General features: G+C 46.4%; 1 protein-coding gene across 5 annotated transcripts in view; it reads right to left on the reverse strand.

Annotated features, from left to right (window-relative positions):
* ADCK1 (aarF domain containing kinase 1) overlaps positions 1-18,048 on the reverse strand; it is a 102,623-nt gene extending 84,575 nt beyond the window's left edge. For 2 of the 5 annotated variants that reach the window (XM_045562612.1, XM_045562592.1), the window contains exons 1-3: positions 17,921-18,046; positions 9,604-9,749; positions 7,557-7,640 (exon numbers count right to left, since the gene is read on the reverse strand). In XM_045562612.1, the coding sequence (XP_045418568.1) occupies positions 7,557-7,640; positions 9,604-9,738 (219 nt within the window). In that variant the 5' untranslated portion in view covers positions 9,739-9,749; positions 17,921-18,046. Of the gene's footprint in view, positions 1-7,556; positions 7,641-9,603; positions 9,750-9,970; positions 10,018-17,706; positions 17,853-17,920 lie in introns of those variants that run through there. The other 3 variants (XM_045562620.1, XM_045562599.1, XM_045562608.1) reach the window with 3 other exon arrangements.
* Positions 18,049-21,144: the final 3,096 nt, after the last annotated feature.

The following is a 21,144-nucleotide window of genomic DNA, read 5'->3' on the forward strand; positions in this document are numbered from 1 at the left end:
ATTTCCCTCCTCCCCGCTGCAGAACACTCTTAGGTGAATGTTCTGAAATGACAAACAAAAGCAGCAGAAGGGGGTCTGGAGGCACGCTGCATGAAAACTCACTGAAAACCTTCCACGCCAGGTCAACAATGGCCGCACGTGCAAAGGAACTGTGGTACAACTAAAGACCACTACTCCAGAGGAGAATGCACCCCATTGCCACCTCCCAAGCAAAGCCCCCAGCCTTGTTCCTCTTGGCTAGGAGTCAGTCGCTGTCAGAGGTCAGGAGCAGTAATTCCAGACCAGGAGCCAGAGCTACAGTAAGAACAAATCAGTCCTCCTGCAGCCGGTGTTTCCACACCTGCTGTACCCCCCATCCCAACTATGAGCAACTTGAGGGCACAGGTCGAGCCTCATTTCCCTTTATCTCCTTTGAGCCTCACCCAGTACCTGGCACAGAGCAGGCTCAGCTAACACTGGCTGAAATAATAGATGGATAGAAAAATAGTAAAGAAATGTCCTCGTTTGGCCAGGACAGTCCCCAGGTTTTAGAGAATACTCCTGATGAGACAGACACTGCTATATTTCCCCTTGCAGACCAAAAAGATCTTTAAAATGTTTATTAAATTATTATGCCTTCACTAGACTGGTAGTATGGTTATCCCGAAAGCTGGCTGTTGTTTAATGGCTTAAGAGTTGAAACCTTTTCCTGAAGCAAAAACCTAGGAACCCCCAATTCCACTGAAGGGTCTACACTCTCCTCCATTAGGGAAGGTAAATGCCAAATACTCATTGAATTAACGGTTTGGTTGATTGACTAAATGAGTAAAGGAAGTTTCAGGGAGAAGGCTCTATTGCCCTTCTTCTTCCTTCTGTGTTTCCCAAACCCACCCCAGGCAGCAGCGGAGCCTTGGGCTCTAAGAGGGGAGGGGGCACCTGCAGCTGCAGCAGCAGCAGCCAGCTGGCAAGAGCCGCTGCACGGGCATCTTTGTTTCCACCTTCTATCCAACTTGCTGCTTTTCCCCCAGTTGGAAGCAGATAAACAGGGAGACAACAGATTATCAAGTGCAAAGAACATGAGATTGGGCAAAATCTGGATGTCAAGATCAAGTCCATGATGTGCCACAAACCAGTGTCGGGGGCGGTAAAGAAATCACATCACCTCTCTGGACCTCCAGTTCTGCATCTGTACATTAGAAGCTTGAACTACCTGATGCCCAAGATGTCTTTCTCAAGTTCAAGGGGATGGACATAAAGTCATCACCTGACATTAGCCCCTAACTCTGCCACACGACCAAAATCCATGGGTCAGAAATGGAGTCCCTTCTGGTTCAGGGGCTGCCCAATTTGTGAATCATTCTTTGCTCAATTAAACTCTGTTAAATTTTTTAAAAAAAAGGAATCGAGTCCCATTCCCCCAAAACACCCTCCCATATCTCATGGTTCTAAAGGTTGACAGCATCTGACCTTTCTCTCTAAATGCAGATTTCAGTAATGCTGAAATTGTACTATGCTCCAACACAAAGCAGCCTGTGTCCCTAAACAAGGTGTAAAGATTAGCAGAATTTGATGGGCACAAGAGGTTCCTAAAGCAAATTTATAGCTACCTCCCCTTCTCAGTCAGTACTGCAGAGGAACACCCTATCCCTAAGTTTCAGGTGAGCACATGGAAGGAGCTCTCTCTTCCCTCTCCCTCACTCCTTGTGCGAGGAGGAATCATCAGTCAGATTGGGGGGGCGGTTTGAGAAGAAACAGAGCATGCTCAGTTCACCCCTCCCTCTCTGTTCTCCTTTTGGGGTCTTGTTTGCCTGCAGAGCACAGACTTTCAGCTCTTCCCTTTCCTAAGAGGCAGTTCCCCCATCTGAGAGGCTGTCCAGCATCTGTGCCTGAGTGGGTAAGTCTATCAAATTCAGGGGTGAAGTTCAACAAGCCCACGTGCTCCACGCCCAAACCACATGCTCTAGCCCTGCATCTATCAGTAATGAAGCTGATATTTCAATCTCCTCGTTCTGCTTCTCAGGCAAGGAAGAGAAGGATATTATTAATCATTATTTCCTTAAATCCAAATATTAAGTACTATAGTAACTGATCAGACATACACACATACTGACTTGAAGCACCTGATACCACAGGAGCCCAGGGACCTACTTGGTAGCAGGAATTTGAGCTCAGCCAAAAAGCTGCATAGTCACAGCAGCAATCAAGGTCCCTTCCTACTTTATGACTCTGATTAAGGAAGGAAAAAGTTTCTCATTCTCTGCCCTTCTCTTTCTCTCTCTCTCTCTCTCTCTCTCTCTCTCTCTCTCACACACACACACACACACACACACACACACACACACACACACAGACATTCACACACTTCTACCCACTTTCTGACAGAGAAGAAACTCAAAAATGATTTAGTAACTGATAACTTTAAACATTCTCACTCACTGAAGGCTTAATAACTTTATTCCAGAACTTTCCATGGTTCCCGATTGCCTATGGTATAAAACCTGGCCTGAGTCCCTCTGTGACCTGCTCCAATCCTACGTGCCAGTATGCCCCTTCACTCGTCCATGCCTTAATCACCACTAATATTGAACTAACCTCTTTTTCTTATAGATAACCTCCAGAATTTTACCCATCACTCCCAGCCAAAATCTCCTTGTCCCCAGTGCTACATGTTTCAATCCTACCCACCTTTCCAAACCCATTTTATTCATTCAACTTCACTCATCTTAGGCCACTCTCTCTGCTCCTGTATGCCTCAGGGGTCTTCATTATGTTAGGGTATATATCAAGGTTAAACAAATAAGAAAATATATTTGTTTAAACAAATAAGAGGCAGGTTTCTCACTGTCAGAGAAAGAAGTGACATATAAGGGAGGAAGCTAAAATGGATTCTGCGGTATTGGGCTAGAATTGGAGACATACATATGAACTCACAGTTTTTTAAGAGACAGATAGGACTGTTATGGATGCATGAGTTAGTATCAGACATCTCTTTCCTTGCTCTGTCTCCTGGAAGGGCCTAGAAGCAATGGCACCCCAGCAGCAACAAGCATACTGAGCCTCCACATCTTGGTTTCTAAATAGCATTCTCCAAGCAAAGGAACCAGGGCTCCTTGGAGAAGTGACTGACGCCATGACTCGGGCAAGGAAAATACAAGATGAGCCTGGAGCACCTTGTGGTATATGAAAATAAGACAACACTCAAAAAAGGCTGGAGACATATCAAAAGGACACAGGAGCCACCCTGAAGGAGCAAGCTCCCAATGGCCAAAATTGGAATCATTTGAGCAACGCAATAAGTAATGACTGTTTTAGATATAAAGAATAAGGATTGCTCGGATTATATACGGGATGTATAACCCATAGAATAAATATCCATGCGTTCATGCTGATAAAAATAACTAAATAAATAACTGGGGGAGAAGGGACAGCTCTTTCTTACAGAATTCCAATTAATAAATGTGTAGAAGAAATGAGGAAAACAGAGTATCATTAACTTGTTCATTAAAATTAAAGTGCGCTATCAAGGCAGACCCTGGGTCCTGGATCTCCTCTCCGGCTGGTTTAAATAATCCACAGTGTCTTTTTTTTTTTTTTTTTTTTGAGACAGGGTCTCGCTCTGTCATCTGGGCTAGAGTTCAGTGGCGTCATCATAGCTCACTGCAACCTCAAACTCCTGGGCTCAAGCCATCCTCCTGCCTCAGCCTCCTCAGTAGCTGGGAGGGACTACAGGTGCTGGCCCCTGCACCCAGTTAATTTTTCTTTCTTTTTTTTTTTTTGTAGAGACAGGGTCTCACTCTTGCTTAGGCTGGTCTCGAACTCCTGAGCTGAAGCAATCCTCTCTCCTCGGCCTAGGATTACAGGCGTGAGCCACTGCGCCCAGCCCACAATGTCTAATTAAGCTAAGTTTTTCATCTCCATTCTTACAAACTGAGCAGGGCAAAGGCCACTGCCACCACATTGCAGATAGGAAAGCAGACATGCTTGGCAGTGGACCAGGAGTCTGGGGACCTGGCTCCAGGCCCAAAATGGCTTGAATTCTACCCAGCTCCATCCAATCCTCTCCTCACCTTCATTAAGCACTAGAATTTCTCAATTTCATTTCTCCCCTTGAGTTATGGGCACTTCTGTGACCTATCAAAATGCTATTTATGCTTCTCTAAGAATCCCCAGTATATCAAGACTCACTGGATGCAAGTAACAGTAAACTTAATTCAAACTACCTTAAGCAAAAAAGGAATTTCCTAGGAGATGTAAGTGAAAATCCCAGTGGTAGTTGAGCTTCAGACTCAGCCAGATCTAGGGACTCAAATAACATATCTCTTCGCAACACTAACTCCATTCATGGATGGGCTTTCCCCTCATGGTGGCAAGATGGCTGCCAACAGTTCGAAGCCAACATCCTACACTCTCAGCTAAGCCAGCAGAAAGAGAGAACCACTCTCCCAAAAAAAGTCCTGGATCTGATGCCCACTGGCCAGAACTGGCTCAAGTGCCAAGCCCTGAATCAATCTCTAGGGCCAGCAGAACAGACTCCACCGATTGCCTGGCTAATGAGGGTAGAGTGAGACCCACCCAAACTTTATAGAGTGTACCTGAGATAGGGTAGCTCCCCAAAGGAAAGTCTGCATGCTGTTTCCCAAAACGAGAATGGCTCTTGAACTGCAAAATTAACAAGTATCCACTACATCCCAACCCCTTAGAATCAACTCCATCCTGCCTTTTCTAGCCCATTGCCTGGATGTCTACACCAGCAATGACTTCCTTCTGCTCTGTGTACAGGCCAGCTCACACACATCTCAGTTTATAAGCATCCTGAGCACCAAGAATCTAGTTCTCCAAAGCACCTGAGCCCCTCTCCAGCCCCTCGGTTGCCTAGCAAAGGGCTACTGTGCCTCTAGAACACACTTTTGCAGGTTGGCTCCCAGCCCTCTGGATGCAGAGCTGAGTCACTGAGATCCCAGCCTGCCAGTGCCAACCTTGGAAGGGCTGCTTGAAGTCACCGCCTGCCGAGCTAGTTTCCTGGCTCTGACATACTCTGGGACCTGGAGATGCTGCCTTGACAGGTGAGATAATTATGTTTTACCCTTCACTCATTCCTTTATCAGCCCTGCTGACGAGAAGGGATAAGCGTTCTGATGGAAGAAAACACTCCTGCGGTATTTACTCGTGCTCTTTAGTGCCAGCCAGCTCCCCCTTCCCAGGCACAACTCCAGAGGCCAGTCTGCACCCTGTTATCTGGTGCCAGCCACCACGTGCTTCCCTCTTGTCAAATGCCAGGCTGCACTTTCCTTACTGCATCCCCAAAAGCTGTCAACTTCTCCAGGAGCTGCGGTACCACTGCCTTTCAGACGACTTACACGTGATTGGGCAACTGACTCCACGATACTGATCATCCACCTGCTCTGCAGATCCCCCAAGGCAGAGGCCTTGCCCCTGTGTCCTGGCCTGGAGCCCCCTGCGGAACATCACTCTGGGGGGTTCCAAGGTCCATAGCACTGGTCAGATGGAGAAGGGGGGGCAGGGAAAAGCAGGGGGGCGTTACTGCTATAAGTGTTGCAGATGTGGAGATACACAGCACAGACCAAGTCTCTCTCCCCATGGAGCATAACTTATAGACAACATCTGACTTAGTTTTGATACCTGCCTTGTATTTCACAAGGGGCTGACTCAGACATTATCTATAAAATCCTCAATAAGTAGTATAACCGTCTCTAGTTTACAAACAAGAGAAATCGCGGCTCCAAAAGGCTAAATGAATTTCCTGAAGCCAAGACACAAACTCAGGTCTTCTGACTACAAACCTTATACTCTTCCTGAGGCCTCTCAAAAGGTCAGGAGGCAGCAGGTAAAGCCTGGCATTGAAATATTAAATTAACTCAGCCCAAAGCATCAGTGCTACAGGTAAAAGATCCAAAAAGAAAGACCCACTTCCTGATCTAAAGGAACTCATAGTCTAAAAAGAGAGAAAGACATGTGACCAACTATCATATGTGGCAAGAATAAAGATAAAGTAATTAAGTTCAAATAGGAAGATATCTTGGGCGGATACACAAGAAGTAATGATTGCCTCCCGGCAGGAAAACTGGGTACCTGAGGAACACGGGTAGGAGGGTCATTTTGTGCGTTTCAAATATGATATATTTTGAATTGTGTACCATTCAAATGTGTTTCCCATTAAATAACACTTTGAAGATGCAATCAGCCAAATCCTGAATGTGGAAAATTCTACAGGATAAATGATCTGGTTTCTTCAACAAGCAAGTAGCTCAAAAAAAAGTAGAGAGAGTGAGGAAATGCTATAGATTTTAAAAGATTTAGGAAATATCACCCAAACATAATATAGGTACCTTGTTTGGATCCAGATTCGAACTAACTAACTATAAAAAGACACTTTGGTGACAGTGAGGGAAATATGAACATGGACTAGCTATTTGAGATTATTAAGGAATTGTTAATTTTGTTAGGTACGATCACAATATTGTGGTTATGTCTCCTTAAAGGTCCTCGTCTATTCAAGATACATACTGAAGTATTTACAGATGAAACCATATGGTGCCTAAGATTGGCATTTAAGTATTTCAGCAAAAATAACAAATAAATAAATGAATAAAAAAATAAATGAAGGAATGAATAAATAAAGGAGGGAGTAGATGACTAACAAGATGGGCAAAATGTTGATAATTTCTGAAGCTGGATACAGTTCCACCAGGGTTCACTGTACTGTTCTCTCTACCCTTGTGGGTGGTTGAAATTGCCATAATAAAAAGTTTAAATAAAGATTTAAAAAGTAATTATTCCATCCACAGAGGATGACTGAGAAGGAAAGCATCACAGAGGGGGGTTTGAGCTGAGTCCAGGAGGATGACTAGGAATTTTCTAAAAGGCAAAGGGCACCCCTGGCTGATAGGACTGCCTGGGCAAAGACATGCCACTCTGTCACAAACCTCTCTCTGGGGGCGCCAAAGGTATCTGTACCTGACCTCAAACTCAACCTACATCCACAAAAATGCCCTCCTGCTTGATCCCCCAACTCTTTGGGATGTCTAAATGTAGTATCAACATCAACTACTCTGCTCCAAGTGAGAACAGAGAGTTTGGGGTCAACAGCTCCACTCAGAAGCCTACAAGAGGCCCCAGAGTAGCCTTCAGAGGATAGGAAAGCAATTAACCTCTTTCAGTTGGGTTTTGCCTGACAAAGCAGTTGAGAAGCCGGCTGACTTGTCTCAGGGACAGAGCCTACATCCCTCCCAAGTCATCCCAGATACTTGTACACCTCAGAAACACACACTGGCCTCCCCAGTAGCACCTAACAGATTAATAACCTCAGTCCTATGGGATCCAGCTTGATGCCCATCTGATGGCCCCCACCCATCGGCACTGAGACACCTCCACATGAAGGAGGAGGTGGTCCTTCTCTCCTTCCTTCCAAACCCCTCATGGCCAATGGCCCCAGCCTCAGTCCCCCATACTGCCCTGTACCCACCTCCAGTTGCACACAGGAAGCTCGCCAGCTGTGCAGCCGCTTCAGGACTCACCCAGTCCTGGCCTGACTCAGATGGGTCCCATTGGTCCCTTACCTTGGATCGCAACTGCACGTATTCCTCTGAGCCATAGGGGACACTCCTCAGGGAGGTGAGGTAGTCGTAACTGATGACAGCTGTCTGTGAACCAAGGGAGGGAAAAGTTCAGTGCCCAGACTTCAAGTATAATATTACCCAATATTATACTCTGTCCGAGCCCTGCAGCTGCAGGCTCCTGTGTCGAGCTGCTATGTCTGGGGCAGTGGCCAGTCCCTCTCCTAAGATTCTCTGTCCCCAGATCTTAGCCTGGTTGGCTTCTTCCTGGCATTCAGGGTTCTGCACAAATCCCACCTCTGCAGAGAGGCCCAACTCCCTTCCCCGGGCAGGAACTCTCAATTATTTATCATAACAAATCACCAGTCAAAATTATCTCACTCATGTGTTTCCTTGTTTACGGGATTGTCTCTCCCTCTATAGAATTTAAGCTCTAGAAGCACAGGGGCGTGTCCTCCCTGTTCATCATGGAACCCCCAGCACCTTTTACACTGCCAGGAACGTAGATAAATGTTCAATAAACACTAGTTGAATGAATGCTCTTGGACAAACTTATCACCCTTCTCTGTATCACAAATAAACATTATTTTATATTTATGTTTGCACTACTGGCCAAATCTCCCAGAGAGGTCCCCTTATCCCTGGTGCATCAGAACATTATAGGCTCCAAGATATCTCAGGCAGAGAGGCCTTGGGGACTATCTAGCCCAAACCTTCCTTTTCAGAATTGAGCAACTGGGGACACTAGACATTAATGGGCTTACAAAGTTGATATTAAGAAGGGTCCGTTCCTTTGTCTGCACTCCCCAGAGTTTTATTCCATTCAACTTACACTTGCTGAACACCAACCACGAGCAAGACCTGATCATGGAACAGTGTTCAAGGATGATCAAGACCAGAGCGTGGCCTTTGAAGAATGGACAGCTTAGTGGCTGGTTTCTAAAGCACTGGTTAGTACCTTCCTCCCTCTTTTCCAACTATTCAATCTCTAAGGTTCCATTCAAACTCCGCTTCCCCTAGAACACTCATCCTGACTCCCAGGCCACGGTCCTCACACCTGTGTCTGACCATCACAGCAGCCATCCTGACACAATGCACGGATTCAGATTGTTTTTAACTCATTTATGTGTGCACTCCTTACCAAGAAGTTCCCTCAAAGCTGGGTCTAGGTGGGACACTTCGTTTCTACCCCTCCAAGCATAAAAAACAATGCTGGGCCCAAAAAAGGTACTCAGTAAGCACTCGGGAATTATTTCATAGTTCATAGGCTGTTTATCCAAAGTCCATTTGTCTGTCTTAATTCTATGATTCAGCTTACCCTTGAGGACAGGCACCACCTGAGCCAGGTTCAGAAGAACCCTGACAACACTGAGAATTAAGGAAATGGTAAAACAACAACCAGAACAGACTGTGTCAGAGTGAATCTACACCAAGGGGGAGAAAGGATGAGTTCATCCTGCAGTGGATAAAAGAGGAAAGAATGCCCGAAGCATGTGGTCGTCTACCCACCCATGGGGCAGTTATGTAGCGATGTCTGGAACAGTCGCTGTCAGCAGGGTTAAGGGGACATGACCACACCAGGATGAGGTTCCTGTTGAGCCACTGGAGAAACCTCTAAATGTCAGATGTTCAACTCAGATTCTCTGTCAGTGGGGGGATCAAAGGGGATTCCCAAAATTCTCTGAGGCCTAGATACTCTAAGTCCTGCTTCAGGAACAGTTCATACTAGCTCATTACAGAGAGACCAAGTTTTCTGCTACAATTGAATCAAAGCTGCAGTCTTTCTTCCACATGTGTTCGCTGACCCTCTAAGTCTGTCACTAAAATAAGATACAGAACCTAAAAGGTAAAGGCTTCAGAACAGAGACCCATGCAATCCCATTCATTTAACTCCAAGATGACAGAGGCTGTGTATGTACCCGTGCCCGTGCAACTGTGTAGATGGAGCTCTGACACATGTGTATGGCAGGCATGTTCATCTGCTACACATTTGAACACCCGCAAGTAATACCGCAGTTCCTCTGCTACCCACAAAATGAGAAAAACCTACCGTAGCAACTGCTCTGCCCACCCTGACGGCGCCAAAGTCATTAGGGTCCAGGTACTTGTTACTGTAAAGGTAGATGCCAGAAGCAGCAAGAGCCATGCTGGTCCACGAAGCAAGCTTGAGAGCCTTTCTGGCCATGTCCCCAGAGCCTGCAGAAGAAAGGAAAGTCAAGGAAGAGTAGCGGTTGAGGGTTTCATAGTCAGTCAAACTGGGATTCAAATCCCAACTCTGTCACTTATAGACTGTATGACCTTGGGTCATTTTCTTAATTTCAAAGGGCCTCAGTTTCATTTGTAAAACAGAATGACACCTACCTCTAAAGTTGTTGGGATAAAATGAGTTAATGTACATAAAACGCTTAGCTTAGTACCTGGCACAAGTCAACTCTCAAAGTCCTTCTTCCTTCAATAGTGCCAGGCAGCCTTCTAGGTACAGGGCAGAGAGTGAACACAACACTCTCTGCCCAGTACCTAAGTTCTTGCCCATGTGGAGCTTACACTCTAGAATGGATGACAGATAATAAACAGATACATATTAGAATATCAGAGCTGGCAGTAAATGCTGAGAAAAAAAAGCAGAGGGGAAGGATGCTATTTTAGGGAGGAAAAGCAGAAGAGCATGTTAACCATTGCTACTTGTATCATTACACCACCACGCACATGTAGGCATCATTAGCCTCTATGCTCGGGTCAAAATGGGGCAGCTGGTCAGAAGCAGCCAGGGGAGCCTTCCACATGTGGTTGGTTCTAGAAGTATTTACTTTGGTTGGACTGCCCGTCTCGACTGTAAGCCCCTTGAGGGCAAACACCATGACTGCTACTCCTTTGTCCACTCACAGTCCAGGAGGGTGCTTTACCGTTCAGGGCTCAATGTGCACCTACTGATTTATCTATCTGACCAAACACACACTCTCAGTCGATGTGACCTTTCCTCATCCTATTTGCACCTGTTCAGTCCACCAGGTGACTGCATAGTTGTTCTCTGGGGCCACCGCACCAAATGGGCTGGTCTCCTTCGTTCCTGAGCATCCTACATCAGACTAAAATCCTTGACCACAGTGCAGCTGCCGGAGGAGAGAGAAGTACCACACAGGAGAAGTAGACCACCAGGCCACCTGCAGGGGCAAACCCTGCACCCTGCGTGCTTATGCTCTGGCATGACTCTTTACCCATCACCTCCCTGCTACTATGCCTCTGTTTCCCCTTTGTATTGTTACAAACATCTTTTTTCTTTCTGTTTTCATTTTTGTTTGTTTGTTGTAGAGATGGGGGTCTATGTTCCCCAAGCTAGACTCAAACTCCTGGGCTCTAGCGATCCTCCTGTCTCAGCCTCCCAAAGTGCCGGGATTACAGGTGTGAGCCACCACACCTGGCCCCAAGCTTTGTCTTCGTGTTCTTTAAAGGCTATTTTGAGGCCAGGAGCAGTGGCTCATGCCCGTAATCTGGGAGGCCCTCTAATTTGTTTCCACTGAGACACAGGTTCCTAATCAGACCAGGAAGCAGGACTTAAATTTGGCTGAGTGACCTCAGCTCCTTACACACCTTCCTTCTTCAAGATCGTCAGGGCGATCCAGGGACCCTTCCTGCAGGGCACCCAGAGAAGCCTACATTAACAAGGCAGGGGAGGCCAGGCGCGGTGGCTCACGCCTGTAATCCTAGCACTTGGGAGGCCGAGGCAGGTGGATCGCTCAAGGTCAGGAGTTTGAGACCAGCCTGAGCAAGACCCCGTCTCTACTAAAAAATAGAAAGAAATTATCCGGCTAACTAAAAATATATATAGAAAAAATTAGCCGGGCATGGTGGCACATGCCTGTAGTCCCAGCTACTCGGGAGGCTGAGGCAGAAGGATCACTTAAGCCCAGGAGTTTGAGGTTGCTGTGAGCTAGGCTGACGCCACGGCACTCTCTCTAGCCCGGGCAACAAAGTGAGACTCTGTCTCGAAAAAAAAAAAAAAGAAGGCAGGGGAGAGCACCTGCTGGTTAAGAGCCCAGCCTCTGGAGCTGGGCAGAGACCTGGCTCGACGGCTCACCAGCTATGTGGACCACGAGCAAGTCACAACTTCCTGAAGCCTCCATGTAACCATCTACGAAAGGGAGCTCTCAAGAGGACCGACGTCATAGGGTCATCATCATAATTAAATGAGATGCTGCTTTAACATAATGCCTAACATGCTCTGTAAATGAGACTTCTTTTCCTTGTTATTTTACACTTCATTTCTTCATCTCTGAAAAGCTGAAGAGAATACATAGAACTTGCACCTTGGGGACCAGGATTTGGCACAACCTTGAACAGTCAATAGAAAGGAGGAGGCAGGCCATCATCTCTTGCCTGAACTACTCAACTGGTTCCCATTCCAAACCGACTTCCCACATCCCACCAACCTTCACTCTGCCACTCAAGTTGTCACCACCATCCTCAAGTGCACTCATACCATCCCCACCCCCTCCACCTACCAAACTTCCAAATTGCCTAGCAGGACATTCAAGGCCCACCACATTCTCACCCCGACCCGCCTTTCCAGCTTCGTCTCCCAGAATCTCTCTCTATGCTAAATCCCTCATCACCCCCCATGAAACGCTTTGTGAGCCAATGGCTTGGAATTCCTCATTCTTTCCGCCCTAGTCTCATCACACACTGCTTATCTGTAATGATCTGGTCTCACATCTGCCTTCTCCACTAGATACAAAGGGCAGAATTTGTTAATAAATAAATGCAGAAATACGTGTAGTGAATTCCAAGAATTTTAGGTTGTCATCCATTTTGAAATACAGGTTTTACGTACTCATGCCGGAAGCATGTCAAACCCTTGACAGTTTCCAGTTCTCCACCTCCCCCAGTTCCTCAGTGGGACTGATCCAGACACCTGCCTTATGTTAATACAACTGCCTCCCAGTGACCGCTCCCAAGGGACCACTCATACAACCACTTGACTCGCCTCACTGACCCCCACACCCGGTGTGGACTGAGCAGATATGCCTCAGTAACCACCCCCCAGTCACAGCGAGACTCCATGGAGCTTGTGTCTGTTTGCCCTAAACCCACACATTAGAACTCCCCAAGGGAAACATGCTTGGGTAACACTCTGAACACCAAAAAAGCATTTTGCCACAGATCTCTCTCTCTCTCTTTCTCTGTTCCCCCCACACCCTGCCTGCTATCCAGACTTGCATGGGCCCTCATGGACACCTCCTCTCTCGTGGATCTGTGAGCAACAAAAGCCTTCTGTTATTTCACGTGTTTTGTTGTGCTGCCTCCTCTGTGTCTCACCTGACCTGCACTCCCAAACCTGACTTCCGTCCTACCCAGGCCTCTCCTACAGAGAGGCTACCTTGGTAGGCATAAGCTGGACACAGGGCAGACGAGAGCTACAAGTGTGACTGCCAGTATAAACAAGTTTCCAGTGGGAAAGACACCTGGTCATGAGTCGGACACTTAGGCATCAGGCCGTCCACCAGGGTAAAGAACTATCTCATGAAAGACACATTGTAAACATCCACAACCAAATTCCCTGGATTTCTGTCAAGGCAGGACTAGAGTTTATGATCACTCTCCTAAGAGAGTCCTCAAGATCAAATCAGAGGTAAATACAAGACAACTGTAATAAACAATTGAATGAATGAGTGAACTTTTCCGCAGTCAACGTGGAAACTGAAATCCAACTAGGCACTCCTCTCCTCTAAATTCTCCAATGGCTCCCACCTCATGTAGACAGAGAGCCAAGGCCTTGGCACAGCTTACAAGGCCTTATGTGATTGGACCCCCAATTTCCTCTAGGGTCTCAGACCCTGCCACTTTCCCCTTTACTCATCCCATTCCAATTGCACTGGCCTCCTTGCCAATCCTTAAACATGCCAGGCCCATTCTGGTCTGAGAGCTTTTGCACTTGCTGTTCCCTCTGTCTAGAACAGAGATTGACAAATATTTTCTTTCTTTTTTTTTCCCCAAGACAAGGTCTTGCTCTGTCACCCAGGCTGGAGTACAATGGCCTGATCATAGCCCACTGTAACCTCAAACTCCTCAGCTCAAACGATCCTCCCGCCTCAGCCTCCCAAGTAGCTGGGACTACAGGCATGCATAATCACATCTGGCTTTTTTTTGTTGTTGTTGGTTTTTTTTTTTTTTTTTTTTGATAGAGGCAGGGCCTTGCTATGTTGCCAGGCTGGTCTGGAACTCCTGGGCTCAAGCAATCCTCCTACCTCAGCCTCCCAAAGTGATGGTATTATAGGTGTGAGACACCAAGCCTGGCCTACAAATTTTTTCTATAAAAGGCCATATAGTAATTATTTGTGGCTTGGCATGCTATAACATGTCTGATGCAACTGCTGACATCTGCATTGTAGCGCAAGGCAACCAGGGAGGATATGTACAGTAATGGGTGTGGCCACATTTGGCCTCAAGTTGTAGTTTGCCAAATCCTGGCCTACCACGCCATAGGTGCTCCAAAAGCATTTACTGAATGAATGAATCAATAAATGGATAAATTATACACCATCAGGCCTATGCAGAGCCAGTGACAGTACAGGTCCTCAGGTGAAATCACATGCCCTGGGCTGATAATTCAATAGTCGTCCTCCCCTGTCACCTCCAACACCAGTTCCCAGCCCTTTCCTTCCCCGAACCCCCTCTTCCTGTTACACAAACCTCCACACCTGTCGCCTGTATGCAGTGAGGCCATCACTACCCTCGAGACCACCTCTGGGTGGGGAAGGAGCAGCAAAGCAGACACAACCGTCAAGACCAGGTTTTTGTGCAAATGTCCTCAATAATAAAAGAGGTGGAAATTGAAATACATAAAATAGATGATATAGGAGCCAAACTGTGTCTAAATAGACTGGAGCTGGAGTTTTCCATAAGGTGTCAGTGAGTCTTTAACATGCAAATGAGTTGCTTCCCTCAGGGTATTTTAAAAGACCCTGTCAGGCGTGAAATATGTCTGTCGTAGAAATGCACCTTTCATTATTAAACCCTTTGCTAATGAATCACCTGCCCTGCTCTGTTTACTTGCCTTTTTGACTTTCACCTGATTTACCTCTCACAACAGCACACAAACCTTGCAGGGGGTCTGAGGCCACCAAGAGCCTCAAACCTAATCACTAGATAATAATATTAGCAATATGGCCGGGCACGGTGGCTCACGCCTGTAATCCTAACACTCTGGGAGGCCGAGGCTCTCAAGGTCAGGAGTTCGAGACCAGCCTCAGCAAGAGTGAGACCCCGTCTCTACCAAAAAAAAAAAAAAAATAGAAGGCATAATATTGTCAATTAACTAATCTTTACAGAGCACTTTACAATCATCTCATTAGATAGTCCCTTAGGGACACCTGGACCGCTGTTCCCTAAGGTTCTTACTACTGTTCTCAAGTAAATTCAACAGGGGCTATGGCCAAGGACTATGATTTCTGACCCTCTACCACACCCAAACAATGCCAGGCATGTGGAAGGCACTGTTTGGAGCCCTGGAAATCAACAACACATCACAAGATCAACCAATGCACCTCGATAGAAATAAGCCATTTCAGTCTATAAAACCTTTAGGAGAGCTGCAAAGCTGACACAGCTGTTTTACTGTCAAATCAATGACAAGAATGGAATCCATCTCCATGGGCCACAGGAAACACCCCAGTGGATCACGAAACCAGGCAACAGGAGAATCTGGGAAGTTCTACAAATGGGAAGTTGATGGACACATGAAATGTCCATCCCCCGGACAGAACTAAATGGGAAATCAAGCACTTATCGTTCACGGGGTCAATAAGTGGCTAAGTCTTTTCAGTTACAATCCATCTGCAGCCCTCTCCCTATGCCACATTCCAGGACTATAGGCCTGGAATCACCTCTCCCTGCTTGGTGCACAAGAGAGAATTACCATAAAGAAAAGACACTTAGGGGTCTAATTCCAATAATCCCATAGAGTGACCATGGCTTCCCCCTATTTCCCAGAGATTCTATTAGCCAAATGAAAATGATTTCTTCTTGTCTGCCTCCAAGAATGGGAAAGACCCAAAAATACCCTTAGAGGGAGTGATCAGAGAAACCTGTCCCTGATGTGGATAAGAAGTAAACAAGGTGGATGGTACCATCACATCTCAAGTCTGGAAAGATGCTAGGTCAATACCAAAGGACCGTGTATAGTTGGCCTAAGCAGGTTTGCAATCTGCCCTGCAGATAATAATATAATCCAATGTAGGAACCAAATTTTAATCATGCTCCCTTTCTTAGTGCTTGAAGCCTAAGCACTCAAGGTGCTTGAATCAATATTGATTAAATAAAGGAACACCTGACTGGTGCCAAGATCCCAGAGTATACAAGGAAATAAATGTCACCCAGGCAAGGAACAGAAACTCTCCATTCATGCCAGGCATGGTGGCTCATGTCTGTAATCCCAGCTACTCGGGGAGGCTGAGGCAGGAGGATTGACTGAATAAAGGAGTTCGAGGCTGCAGTGAGCTATGATCATGCCGCTGCACTCCAGCCTTGGTGACAGAGCAAGGCTCTGTCTCTAAAAGAAAAAAAAGAAAAAAATTCTCAACTCAGTTCATCCTAGGGAAGGAGGACTCAAGGACAACAGTAGAAAGCCAGGTGCAAAGAGTGAGCAGCAGGTAAGAGAAGAAAAGTGAGCGAGCTTCCAACAGGAGAGCTACAGAGCCAAGTGCTCAAATATCTCACGTAACTTGCACAACTAGATTCTAAGGTGCATGCTATTAGAGCCTCATTCTCCAGATAAGGAAGTAGAGTTTTAGAAAAGGTAAGAAACTTGGCCAAGGAGCTAGTAAGTGATGGATCCAGAACTTCAATCCAGGCATGACAGTTCTACCCAAGATGGCAAAGGGTGCACAAGAATAAGCAGGTCCCTAAAGTGGGCCACTGGAGTCCCTGTGACATGGAAATCTAAACCTAAGGGGAGCATTCAGGGAATTGCCCTGGTGGAGAAACGGGTGGCTGAACCAAGCACTATTCTTATCTTAGAGGTTCCTTGTCTGACAAGAATATGAGTGTGTATCAGAAACGAATAAAAGACAAACTGTCTTAGCAGAGGTTAAATCTCACATCCATAGGGCCTGTTGAGAAATGGCCAACTAAATGATGAGACGATAAGGTAAAATATGACATAACCAAGAAAAATGACAAGAGTAGACTACATGAAAACCTGTACATAAATATGGGGGGAATTAGTGTACAAAGTAATATGCACGTGTTCACATTAACTACAACAGTAAAACTGGCAAATAAGGACAGAAAGACCCATACCCAGGTGTGGAGAGTTGGTGTTTTAAGTTCACAGCATTTTTTCCTATAAAACAGTGGTACTCAAAGTTTAGTCCCCAGACCAACAGCCTCCACATCCCCTAGGCACATGTTAGCAATGCAAATTCTTGGTCCCCATACCAGACTTACTGAATCAAAAACTTTGGGGATGGGGATTGAGCATTCCGTGTTGAAACAAGCCCTCCAGCTGATTCTTGTGCATGCTAAAGTTTGAGAACCACTGCAATAAGAAAATTCTTAAAAAAAACTTGTGAAGGCACAAAGTCTAATTTACTTCAACACTGCAATTATTTCTAGGGCACCCACTAAGTGCCAAGCATCAATAATTCATTGATTATTGAGGTAATCAATAAATACTTGTTGAATGACTTCCTAGTTACTATAACATTAATAGAAAGTAAATGCCGCTTAACCCTGGGAGAGAGCGAGCTGTTCTAGGTGTCTTTCCTCTAAAGGCTGCTCTCCATACACCCACGGTTGTCAGCACACATTTATTGTACAATCGGGAAGCGCAGGGCCCTGCAAGGTGCCGGAGGTAAGCCGTGGGCTGGGGCATGTCGAAAGCCCAAGTGGAGGGCTGGGATATGTGCATCGCCCCCTGCTCTAGCTCAGACCACGGTCCAGCCCCAGCTGCCTCTGCCTCGGAGCCCACAAGCCCACCTGAGGCAGATGTCAGGGTGAGCCACCTGTGGCCCTCCTCCAGCTCCACCTACTCGCGTGCACGCAAGACTGTGCCACCCAAGCGGACAGTCCTCACTAAACCCCACTGGTGCGCCAAGCTGGAGAGTCACTGCGGGGAGCAGGAGGGGTGAGAGGGATGGGGCGGAGCACTGCGAGTCACCTGAGCCAAGAGGCCGCGCGCCAGGCCGGGGTGACAAGGTCACGAGGGGGAGGCGAGAGTGCCCTCCTGGCTCCCCCGGCGACTGCAGCGCCGGAGCAGGGGCCGGCGCCGGGCGCGTCCACACGCGCACCCCCGCGCAACATGCGCCGTGCCGCCCCGGCGGCCAGGTCCGTCCGGGCTCTGCGCCGTCCTCCGGCGAGCTGCCGCTACTCACCCCGAGAGAAGCAGGGCCGCCTTGCAGGCTCCCCGCCGCAGCCCGGTGGCGGCAATCCGCAGGCCGCGGCGCGCCACTCCGCCACCTGACTGCGCTCAGCGCGGCCGAGGCGCGCGGCCTGCCGGGACTTGTAGTCCTCGGGCCCTCGGGCCGCGGGCGCACGGGCGAGACGCGCCGCTCGGCTGGCCGGGCCGGGTCGGGATCTCGGACCCTGCGGGCGGCCTCGGTCTCGGCCTGGGCCGCGGTCGCGCACGCGTACTGAAAACTTCTCTTCAGGAGTCACTCCAAATAGCTCATAGATTCGTGTTTAGAGAAGGATGGAGTTGTGCGTGTGCAGATTTTAAATAAGATATTAGAACAAGTAGGCGAAGAGGAAACTTCCAGTTGCTGAACGGTAAGAATATGCAGGGTAATCTCAGTTATCGTTGGCCGTCATTCATTCATTCGCTGTCCTCTATTTATCGAATGTGGACTTATAAGATGTACTTCGGAGACATTTATCAGGCATTCATTCATTCTATAAACGTCTCTTGAGCTTTTCCCTTCGTGAGGGAGGGAACAGGGTCGGGGCAGCTGGAATTCATCTATCGGTTCAATGCAATTTCATACAAATTTCCAGCAGTATATTTTTCCGGACCTTTATTTTACAAACTAATCTGGACGTTTACAAACTAAAATGGATATGGAAAAACAAAGGACAAAGCATAGCCAAAACACTCTTGAGGAAGAATGTGTTCCAACGACTTGCTTTTACATATATCAACATGTATTATAAAGCTATAAAAATTAAGAACCTGTGATATTGGTATAGGAATAGGCAGAGGGGGGAAATGGAACCGCCCAGAGAGCCCATAAACAGATCCAGGCATCTGTGAAATCCTGAGGTATGACAGGGCTGGAATTAAAGAGCAATGGGGGAAAGACTATTCAGTATATGGGCTGAAATAACCAATTATCTGTTGGACCCGTGTACAAAAACTAATGCCAGGTGGATTAAAGACTTTAAAAGGGAAATTAAAGTCTTAAAATTAGAACTTTTAGAACAAAATGAAGGGAAACATCTTTATGATCTCGGGGTAGGGTTTATTAAGTGCCATAAGCACAAACCGTAAAGAAAACTTTGACAAATTTGGACTACATTAAATTTAAGAGCTTCTCTTTATGGAAAGGCATCATAAAAAGACAAGCCACAAACTGGGAGGAGATAATTGCAGCACAGAGATAGCAGCAGGATAGAGTTGAATAATACAGCACCCACCATCTCCAGTTTGCAATTTATAGGCAGTAATATAAGAAGATTAATAACTTCCAAATGGTGTGAGAAGTGTTAAAATAGAGGTGTGAACAAAATGGTGTAGGAACACAAAGAAGGGAGCATTAATTTTGCTCAGGAGATTTTGAAATGCTCTGGAAACTAAGAATTGACTTGAAGGCTGGGAATTAAAGGTTGAATGGGGGGATCCCCAGGAGAAAGGTGTTGGGAAGCAGCACAGGTGCACAAAAAGTCATGTAAAAAAACCATAAATGTGGAGTAGAATACAGTAAAGATACAAAGATATTTAAATTGAAAATCTAAAACCACACAGAGAGGAAAGAGAATAAACGTATTAAAAACAGTGTGGTTACTATAATTAAACATTAACAATGAAATTGTTACCAGCAGGCTAGCAGTTAAGCCTTAGGAATGAGAATAGAGGAGGTGAGAGTACTTTCAGTTTACACTCTATGCCCTTTTGTAATACTGTATTTGGTTTTTGTTTGTTTGTTTGTTTATTTTTTGAGACAGAGTCTCACTATGTTGCCTGGGCTAGAGTGCCGTGGTGTCAGCCTAGCTCACAGCAACCTCAAACTCCTGGGCTCAAGCAGTTCTTCTGCCTCAGCCTCCCGAGTAGCTGGGACTACAGGCATGTGCCACCATGCCTGGCTAATTTTTTCTGTATATTAGTTGGCCCACTAATTTCTTTCTATTTTTAGTAGAGACGGGGTCTCGCTCTTGCTCAAGCTGGTCTCGAACTCCTGACCTCGAGCTATCCTCCCGCCTCAGCCTCCCAGAGTGCTAGGATTACAGGCGTGAGCCACCACGCCCAGCCTATAATACTGTATTTGAATTTTGTACAATGAATCTGTAAGCTTTTATATTAAAAATCAAGTATTTAAATTTTTAAAAATTTTAACTTAGCAGACTTTCAGTTAAACGTGGTAGATTGAATACACCCATTTAAATCTGCTGCTTCCTGAAATCCTATGAAAATGGCAGGAAAGGAATAAAAAAGGCATAAAACCCAAGAAGAACAAGTGAGAATATAGCAGCAGATAGGAAAATTAAAAAAATAAATGTGGGAAGTTCCAAAGCAGACAGGCAAATAAGGTGCTTTCAAACAAGCCAATGCCTGAGCCCCACCCCCCAGAGATTCCGATTTTGGAGACTAGGGTGGGGTCTGGGCCTCAGTAATTCTTAAAAGCTCCCCCCATGATTTTAATGAGCAGCTTAGCAGAAGGTCTCTGTTAAGGAGGGAGACTGGAGCAGGTGGATTGAAAGCAGTGGTTTCAGCCACATTAGAATCACCTGGAGAGCTTTAAAAATCCTCCTGGGCCACACCCAAATCTCTTAAATCCAACTTCTGGGAGTGGGACCCAGACATAGATATTTTATAGAGCTCCCTGGAGGATTTCAACTCACAGCCATGGTGAAAAAACACTGATTTAGAGTCAGAGAATCCTGTTTGAACCATATGAATTACAAGAAGTTTTCTAATGTAACAAAACTTTAGTTTCCTTCTTGGTAAAATGGAGTTAATACTGTTATCAGTGCTACCTATGTCATAGGTTCTTGTAAGGATCAAGTGAGATGGTATGAGAGCTTTGGTAACTGAATATGGATGTTCAGAGGTGTCCCTATCACACTGAAAAGAAAATCCAAACTCTTTACCTGACTTGCCTGGCCTCACTTCCCTCTCTCCAGCCTCATTTCCTACCCTTCTCTCCCCTGGCTCACTCCGCTCTAACCACACCAGCTTCCCTTCCATTCCTCAATCCGTCAAACTGGCTGCTGCCTCGTGGCCCTTACACCTGCTGTTCCCCTGTATCTTCAGAGGTCTGCTCCATCTTGGCAATCTGTTCTATGTGCTAATGTCACCCCTCTGGAGAGGCCATCTCCAATTACTCCTCTCTACCTACCTACCCCCCACATGCCCTGAGACACACTTTATCTTTTAACTCTGTTT

The sequence above is a fragment of the Lemur catta genome, chromosome 1, assembly GCF_020740605.2.
Source record: "Lemur catta isolate mLemCat1 chromosome 1, mLemCat1.pri, whole genome shotgun sequence".
NCBI lineage: Eukaryota > Metazoa > Chordata > Mammalia > Primates > Lemuridae > Lemur > Lemur catta.